At 35.8% G+C, this 9,292-nt stretch overlaps 1 protein-coding gene across 5 annotated transcripts in view; it reads right to left on the reverse strand.

The window, feature by feature from the left end:
- Window positions 1-159, reverse strand: part of FYB1 (FYN binding protein 1) — a 180,327-nt gene extending 180,168 nt beyond the window's left edge. For all 5 annotated transcript variants that reach the window (XR_009563366.2, XM_070045133.1, XM_030882060.3 and 2 more), the window contains exon 1: window positions 60-159. Coding sequence is in view for 4 of the 5 variants with exons in the window: in XM_070045133.1 (XP_069901234.1) it covers window positions 60-62 (3 nt within the window). In the remaining variant the exon portion in view is untranslated. The remainder of the gene's footprint in view (window positions 1-59) is intronic.
- Between the last annotated feature and the right edge of the window lie 9,133 nt (window positions 160-9,292).

Here is a 9,292-nt window from a genome sequence, read left to right on the forward strand (position 1 = left end):
GTAGAAAAGATTAGACGTTTGGTAGGAGACCAAAGAGAGTCATAAAATCTATTACTTACCATTTTTATTGAAAAGAGTTGACGTGCCTGGCACACAGTGACCCCGAAGATGCTGTAACTCGGACAGTGAATGTGCAAGTTAGCTATGCAGGGTGTACTTCCTTTTTTGAACCGTGTGGTCTGTCCAGTTTTCACACATTGATATATAAGGTTTATTTGCATGTTATCTCAGCCCTCGGAGCATTTGTATAACTGGCCAGGTTTATCCAGTTATTATGCTTTAATAATATGAAAACAGCTACAGGTGAAGCTTTGAAGTCTTAAATATTGACACAGAATTTTTTAAAAAGTGCCTGAATTGTAAACTCTGTGTATGTTATTAACCCATTTTATATAAAATGTGTGTTTGTGGACCTATCTATGTATCTATTTATTTATCTGCCAAGGACCCACATTAACATGTTAACAGTGGTTCACTTCGGTGGAGGTATTATTACAAATAATCCTTATTTTGTACTTTGCTGACTTTCTGACTTTTTAATTTTGAATATATGGCACGTTTAAAACAGAACTATAATCTTAAAAAGAGCAAAAAGATCATGATAATTTTAATCATCAATTCCAAATGCATTTAAATCTATCTCACCAATATTTGAATGGTGGACATATTTTAAGCTTATCATAGGATGTTACTCATTTCATTAAAAATATAAAGTACATGTCAGTCTAGGTTCATGCATTAATTTTTTGGTAATATTTGTTAGCATCAGATGCCTCAATCTCTCACACTGGTGAACTAGATATTCTTGAGTTAAGGGCATAATATTTGATCCCAACTAGTCAGAGTTCCCACCAATCTTCTCTAGTGCTTGTTTGAACTCATTCTGGTACATGGATTTTTACCTCCTTTATTTTTAATATATAGTCTCTCTCTCTCTATATATATATATACTGATACTAAAGTAATTTTAAGAGTAGAAGATCATCTTCATGTCCTATTGCAAAGGAAAGGCAACTGACTTCTTAATTTTGGGTTGCAAATTTCTAGATCTTGTATGTACTACCGCATTAACCTAGTAGAGAGACACCAATTTTTTTCATTTGATCCTGACCTAATATTAATTACTACTGTGACAATAAAAATTCTTTATTAAATGGATACTCCCTATTATTTATTTCTTAAAATGAAAATATTTTTCAAAATCAAGATGTGGTTAGAAATATGGATAGAATCATTGCCAGGACAAGGCAGAACGGCAGGGCAAGGGTCAGGTCCCAGGGGTAGAAAGGAATTTGAGATTGCCTTGAAACTGTAGGTATTTTAAAGAGAGGTAGGGCTTGAGGGCTTGAGGATAGTCGGGAACTAGGAGGGTAGTCAGAAATTGCACTCTCTGGCACATAATAAATACTCAATGAATTAACGGAGGAGGAAGATCAAAGCAAGGCAGATATGAGAACCATGCATTCTTTTAGACATAAGCCATTGCCAGAAGACCTTAAAATGGAGACATTCTCTAGCTTAACTGAAAAGCCTCTCATCCACTATCTGTTGGAACAGTACAATTTAGGGTCTAAAGCAGAGGGTTTTCATCTGGCAGCACGTTAAAATCACCTGGGAAGCTTTTAAAAATCCAAGTTTCCGGGCTTAACCCCAGACCATTAAATAAAACTCTCTACTTTGAGACCCAGGCATCAGTGTTTTTTAAAGTTCCCCAGGTGGCTTCAAAATGCAGGCAAGCCCAGGCTGTAAAAGGAGGAGCAAGTGACTCGTACGAGGAAGATGATAGATTAGGAGGCAATAACTTGATAGTACTGTAGAAATAATCCTGATGCTCTGACACTGTTTACTACCAAGTTTACCAACATATTTTCACCATGCGCCCCATGATAATTACTTATTCTGGTCATTCTATGATTTTCTCTCTGGGCCGGTAATTTGGACAAAAATTACACGATAAACGGAAATCGAGCAATTTCCATTAACAATGTAGCTAACTGTACAAGTCTCTCATTAAAAGAATGTTGAGTTTCAATTTATTCATTTGAGTTTCATTTCAATTTGTGTTTATTTCTAATTGCAGATTAAGGTGATTTTTAGTTGTTATTGACATAAATTCAGCAGTCTCTCAAAAATATATTTAAGAGAAGTATCTTGGCTAAGAAAAAACAGGCTAGCTGTAGCTCTCATCCATAACTCACCAATAAGTTTTTATTTTTAGTTTTTGGAGCATAATCATTTTACTTACAAAAACATGTTTCAAGTATCACTTATGTGAGCACGTTTCCTGTGAACTCAAGTATGTAAATCCTTGAGCGGGAAGAGGAAACAGGAAATGCAAGAAAGCTGACACACAGTATAACGATACCATCTGAAGAAGATAAAGTTATTTTTTTGTGGTATGGGCGCTGCAGTTATTCCTGCTAGTGGAAGGGAGAAGTAGCCTAGAGAACACAAAAATGGTTCTAATTCTTCAAATGTCTTCATAAATTTACATTCTAGAGAACTGTTTTTGTTCAGGCAATGGTAAAATGAGGCTGTCTCCCTGGTACAAAGTGACAGCTAGATGGAGACGGTGAGGCCCAGAGACATGGTGGGGTTGGAGGGCGAGAACACTGATGACAGTGTAAGTAACACTACTTATGGAGCCTTATTTAAAAACGTTGTCACTGTTGTATCTATCAGGTTTTAAAAGGAGCATGGTTGAAGTTGTTAGCACAGAGGGTTAGAAAGACTTATAAACTCTTACACAGTTTCAGCTTTATAACCCGAATGGCTAACATTTTAGAAAAGAAACAGAGGATCATCTGCTTTACGTGCCCAACAATCTCAGGCCTGGGCAAGAGCCCTGAGATAGGAGAACAGGAGGATGTTGAGTCTCACCTCTCCCAGAAAGCCTTCTGTGCCGCTGGCTCACTCATCTCTCCCTTTTTCTGGACTCCTGCAGACTGCACCACAAAATGAAGCTCTTTGATATGTTTCCCTTTTATGGTTCTCCCATTGTATCAGTTGCATTAAGTTTGGCTCCCTAACCAGATCTGAAACTCCTCCAGTACGAATTAATTTTATTACTTCCTTCTGTCACCCTAATATCCTAGAGTAGCTTTTATTTTGAAAGCTTTTTTTGTGACTCACGGGTTCCTTTCAGAATCTGATGACAGCAGTATATGGTTTGCACACTAATTCTGCGTGTGTACAGCCTCCCTTGAAGCCCATCCTTTATGGGAAGCTGTAGGAGAACTCTTGGCTAAAATATTGTCAAACACTGGGAGATGGTCACTACATTGGTGCTTTCTGATGATGAAGTGAAAACACAGAAATGTTAAGTGACCCCTTATGTTTCCAGACTAGGGAACTGGTCAGCTAAAACTTCATTATTTTGTAAACTTGTCTTTTATCGACATGCATTTGAACCTTGCCAGGAAAGAAAAACTGAAACTCACAAAATAGATTCATAGAAATTCAAGGAAATTCTAGTTTCCTTGCATGGAGAGATATGGAATAGCCAAATGGAAAGGAGCGGGATAAAAGCAGGATAAGAAAAGGCACGCTTTAAAAAGTTGTGCGGAAGGAAACGGCTAGCTCCTGGATTTGGCTTATTTCTCTTTCACTTTTTGTTTTGAAAACAAAATGGATTTTTTTCACTCTTGCACTTTCCTTTCCATTTTTGATGAAAGGAGGCCTTAATCCTTTCAGAACATCAATGCACTAGGAAGAAAAAACGTATTAATCAACTTCAGTGAAAAATCAATTCATCTTTCAGTAGAAGGAGAATTCCTACTATATTTCAATAGGATTGTTACTCCAAAACTGGGTTTGCCTCTTGGTGGTTGTTGAGCTAAAAGACACAACCAAGCCAAAGCCCAGGAGAAGGAAGGATTGATTACTTGCAGCCAGTAAGCAGAACACCAGGGATCTTTCTCAAAGCAGCATCTCCCCGAACAGCAAAACTGGGGGAGTTTTAAGGTAAGGATACATGCATATTCATGAAGGGGCTTGGGAAGTCAACAGAATCCAAGCTTTAGTTGACTGAAGTCACGTGGGGCAGCAAAGGTCAACATCATCATCTCTTAGATCCCAGTTGATCTGGTGGTTGAGGGCTTCAGGCTAATCTTTACCCTTGAAATAGAACTAGGAGTCTTTACAACTGATATATTATCTTTGCTATTGTTATTTTTCTTGCCTGATAACAGTCGTTTATTTGTTCCTTTAAGATCATTAATTACTGAGACCTGTTAAAGGACATTGTGGCCAGGCTTAGAGCACCAAATGGCTTAGGCCAAAAATGGCTTCTCTTATGCCAAGAAAGCCATGCCTGGTTCTTTTTCTCTAGGGACCCCCTACCCTATCTGCTTAGAAGACGAGTAAACTGTATTTAAACTCAAGAAGGGCAGGGAACAATTGTCTCTACAATTTAAACTCAACCCCAGGCAAATGTTTACTAAACTCTAAAAAAAACCTGTTGAAATAGGACAATGGAGAAATAATCTAAACTTTACTTAAGGAGTCTTTTATCAAACCAATTAATTTGGAGAGCAAAGAGACAAAGAACAAAGCTTCTAGAAGAATCCTATGTTATATATTAATTTACTTACTACTTTCTCATTTGGGATATAATTTGTATCTTACCCTCTCTTGGGATTTGGGGAGCTCCTAGAGAGCTCTGTGGGAGTCTGTTGAGTCTTTTAATCCTTTTATCTCACTGGATCTCCAACAAAAGATTTAACTGACACCATCAAAATACACACCCTCATTGGATTGATTGTTGTGCTTGAAGATTTGTTAACAATAATTGCTCTTTAATGAATAAAAGAAAGAAAAGGTCCTACATGAAAAATAGATCTATTTTTCTTTTTGTCCTTCCGCATTCATTCATTCATTCCCAGTTTCCTTCCAAACAGGAAGGTTAGGCCAGAAAGTTTGGAAAATAAACTGATGTGCTTTGGGAATTTACAGACTCAGAGAAGATGACAAAGGGGAAATGGATCACTCCCCCATTCCTGGAATTCTTATCCTGTCCCACTGTCAATTAAGTGCAGGTGTGAATATACTCATTTTCCTAGTCTGTTGTCTAATTTTAAAATAGAAATATTTCCATTTCAGTACAAGATAAATACTGATGAAGCCTTACACCTTTCTTTGCACTCAGAATATATTTCAAATTTGTTTAAATTAGTCAATTTAAAAGCATCTCCAGTTTATACTCTTTTTCCTTGAGTTTCTTTCTTTTTTTTTTTCACTTTAGAATCACCCTATTCTCTCCTTCTCTCCATTTGAAAAATTACTCAACCTGTCTTTCTTTTTTCTTTTTTTTTAATTTTATTGGTGTAAAAATTATGTAGTTGCTTTACATGTTGTGTTAGTTTCTTTCAACCTTAGTCTTTTTGGTACCCTATTTCTCAAATGAAGATTTGTCAGACTGGAAGCCTTCCTAAACACAAAATTATTTATGACAATACAAAATTGGTCATACCTGAGTGTAACCTAGTGATAACTTTCTTTTTGGTCAGAAGGATAGGAATATTTCTATTTTCAATTCTGTAGTACCTTTTGGAACTAAATACTACTACTTAATAATGCTATATGGCAGACTTAGGGGTATCTATAATGTAGCTATGAAAACAAATGTAATAGAACACAACTTGTGAAATGACTCAATGTCACCCTGACCCTCTTTTCTCTTGTCCTTTCCAGGTAGATTGACTTTAGTAGGCTAACACACAGTTAAAAAAATCACTGTTCAACAAATGATACTGGGATATTCACATTGCAAAAGAATGAACTTGGAATCTTACCTTATACCATATACAAAAATTAACTCAAAATGGATCAAAGACCTAAACATAAGAGCTAATAAAACTATAACACTCTTGGAAGAAAACATAGGGGAAAAGCTGCATGACATTGACATTGGATCCAGGGATTTTTTGAGTATGACACCAAAAGCACAGGCAACAAAAGGAAAAGTAGATGAATTAGACTTCAACATTAAAAACTTCTTGCAAATCAAATATCTGTTAAGGGATTAATTTCCAGAATATATAGAGAACTCCTACAACTCAACAACAACAAAAAACCTGATTAACAAATAGGCAAAGGACTTGGACATACATTTCTCCAAAGAAAATATACTAAAGCCAATAACCACATGAAAAGATGCTCAACATCATTAATAATTAGGGAAGTGTACTTTAAACTCACAATGAGATACCACTTCATACCCATTAGGATGGTTATTATAAAAAAAACAAACTAAAACTCTCAAACACAAAAGATATTACACTAAGTGAAATAAATCAGATACAAAAGGACAAATGTTTTGTGAGTCCACTTATCTGAGGTACCTGAAATAGTCAAATTCATAGAGATAGAAAGTAGAATAGTAGCTACCATAGCTGGGGCAGTAGGGAATGGAGAGTTACTGTTTAATGTGTACAATACGATGCGCATTGTAATGAAACTCTTCATACGGAGTTTCAGTTTGGGATGATGAAAAGCTTCTGGAGGTGGAGAGTGGTGACGGCTGCACAATGTGAATGTGCTTAAAGCCACTAAACTGTACACTTAATAGTAACCAAATGGTAAATTTTATGTAATGTGTATTTTGCTACAGAAAAAAACACCTCCTCTTTTTTTTTTTTTAAAGTGTCATCAGGGTAAAATTATATTCAGGTAAGTGGTTACAAGAACAGAAAGCATATTCAGAACTTAACAGTTTGTAAATCTAACCAGGTTTTTTTGGGTTTTTTTGCTGTTAAGTTTTTTTTTTGATTTGAATTTTATTTTATTTATTTATTTTTTATATGGCAGGTTCTTATTAGTTATCTATTTTATATATATTAGTGTATATACATCAATCCCAATCTCCCAATTCATCCCACCACCACCTCCCTCCCCAACCCCCGCTTTCCCCCCTTGATGTTCTCTACATCTGTGCCTCTGTTTCTGCCTTGCAAACTGGTTCATCTGTACCATTTTTCTGGATTCCCCATATATGCATTAATATATGATATTTGTTTTTCTCTTTCTGACTTACTTCACTCTGTATGACAGTCTCTAGGTCCATCCACGTCTCTACAAATGACCCAATTTCATTCCATTTTATGACTATTATTCCATGGCATATATGTGCCACATCTTCTTTATCCATTCTTCTGTCAATGGGCATTTAGGCTCTTTCCATGACCTGGCTATTGTAAACAATGCTGCAATGAACATTGGGGTGCACGTGTCTTTTTGAATTATGGTTTTTTCTGGGTATATGCCCAATAGTGGGATTGCTGGGTCATATGGTAATTCTATTTTTAGTTTTTAAAGGAACCTCCATACTGTTCCCCATAATGGCTGTATCAACTTACATTCCCACCAACAGTGCAAGAGGGTTGCACTGTGCAAGGTAGATTGCTTTGGGTAATATAGTCATTTTCACAATATTGATTCTTCCAATCCTAGAACATGGTATATCTCTCCATCTGTTTGTGTAATCTTTGACTTCTTTCATCAGACTTATAGTTTTCTGGATAGAGGTCTTTTACCTCCTTAGGTAAGTTTATTCCTAGGTATTTCATTCTTTTTGTTGCAGTGGTGAATGGCACTGTTTCCTTAATTTCTCTTTCTAATCTTTCATGGTTAGTGTATAGGAATGCAAGAGATTTCTGTGCATTAATTTTGTATCCTGCAACATTACCAAATTCATTGATTGACTCTAGTAGTTTTCTGGCAGCATCTTTAGGATTACCTATGTATACTGTCATGTCATCTGCAAACAGTGACAGTTTTACTTCTTCTTTTCCAATTTGTATTCCTTTTATTTCTTTTTCTTCTCTGATTGCTGTGGCTAGGACTTCCAAAATTATGTTGAATAATAGTGGTGAGAGTGGACATCCTTGTCTTGTTCCTGATCTTAGAGGAAATGCTTTCAGTTTTTCACCATAGAGAATGATGTTTGCTGTGGGTTTGTCATATATGGCCTTTATTATGTTGAGGTAGGTTCCCTCTATGCCCAATTTCTGGAGAGTTTTTATCATAAATGGGTGTTGAATTTTGTCAAAAGCTTTTTCTGCATCTATTGAGATGATCATATGGTATATCAATTTGTTAATATGGTGTATCACATTGATTGATTTGTGTATATTGAAGAATCCTTGCATCCCTGGGATAAATTCCACTTGATCATGGTGTATGATTCTTTTAATGTGTTGCTGGATTCTCTTTGCTAGTATTTTGTTGAGGATTTTTGCATCTATTTTCATCAGTGATATTAGTCAGTAGTTTTCTTTTTTTGTTGTATCTTTGTCTGGTTTTGGTATCAGGATGATTGTGGCTTCATAGAATGAGTTTGGGAGTGTTCCTTCCTCTGCAGTTTTTTGGAAGAGTTTGAGAAGGATGGGTGCTAGCTCTTCCCTAAATGTTTGATAGAATTCACCTGTGAAGCCACCTGGTCTTGGACTTTTGTTTGTTGGAAGATTTTTAATCACAGTTTCAATTTCATTACTTGTGATTGTTCTGTTCATATTTTCTATTTCTTCCTGTTTCAGTCTTGGAAGGTTATACATTTCTAGGAATTTGTCCATTTCTTCCAGGTTGTCCATTTTATTGGCATAGAGTTGCTTGTACTAGTCTCTCAGGATGCTTTGTATTTCTGTAGTGTCCATTGTAACTTCTCTTTTTTCATTTCTAATTTTATTGATTTGAGTCCTGTCCCTCTTTTTCTTGATGAGTCTGGCTAATGGTTTATCAATTTTGTTTATCTTCTCAAAGAACCAGCTTTTAGTTTTATTGATGTTTGCTATTGTTTTCTTTGTTTCTATTTCATTTATTTCTGCTCTGATCTTTATGAGTTCTTTCCTTCTACTAACTTGGGTTTTGTTTGTTCTTCTTTCTCTAGTTCCTTTAGGTGTAAGTTTAGATTGTTTATTCAAGATTTTTCTTGTTTCTTGAGGTAGGATTGTATTGCTATAAACTTCTCTATGAGAACTGCTTTTGCTGCATCCCATGGGTTTTGGATCATTATGTTTTCATTGTCATTTGTCTCAAGGTATTTTTTGATTTCCTCTTTGATTTCTTCAGTGATCTCCTGGTTATTTAATAATGTATTGTTTAGCCTGCGTGTGTTTGTGTTTTTTACATTTTTTTCCCTGTAATTGATTTCTAATCTCATAACATTGTGGTTGGAAAAGATGCTTGATATGATTTCAATTTTCTTAAATTTACCAAGGCTTGATTTGTGACCTAAGATGTGATCTATCCTGGAGAATGTTCTGTGCGCACTTGAGAAGAAAGTGTAATCTGCTGT

Source organism: Globicephala melas, chromosome 3 (assembly GCF_963455315.2).
Source record: "Globicephala melas chromosome 3, mGloMel1.2, whole genome shotgun sequence".
Lineage (NCBI taxonomy): Eukaryota > Metazoa > Chordata > Mammalia > Artiodactyla > Delphinidae > Globicephala > Globicephala melas.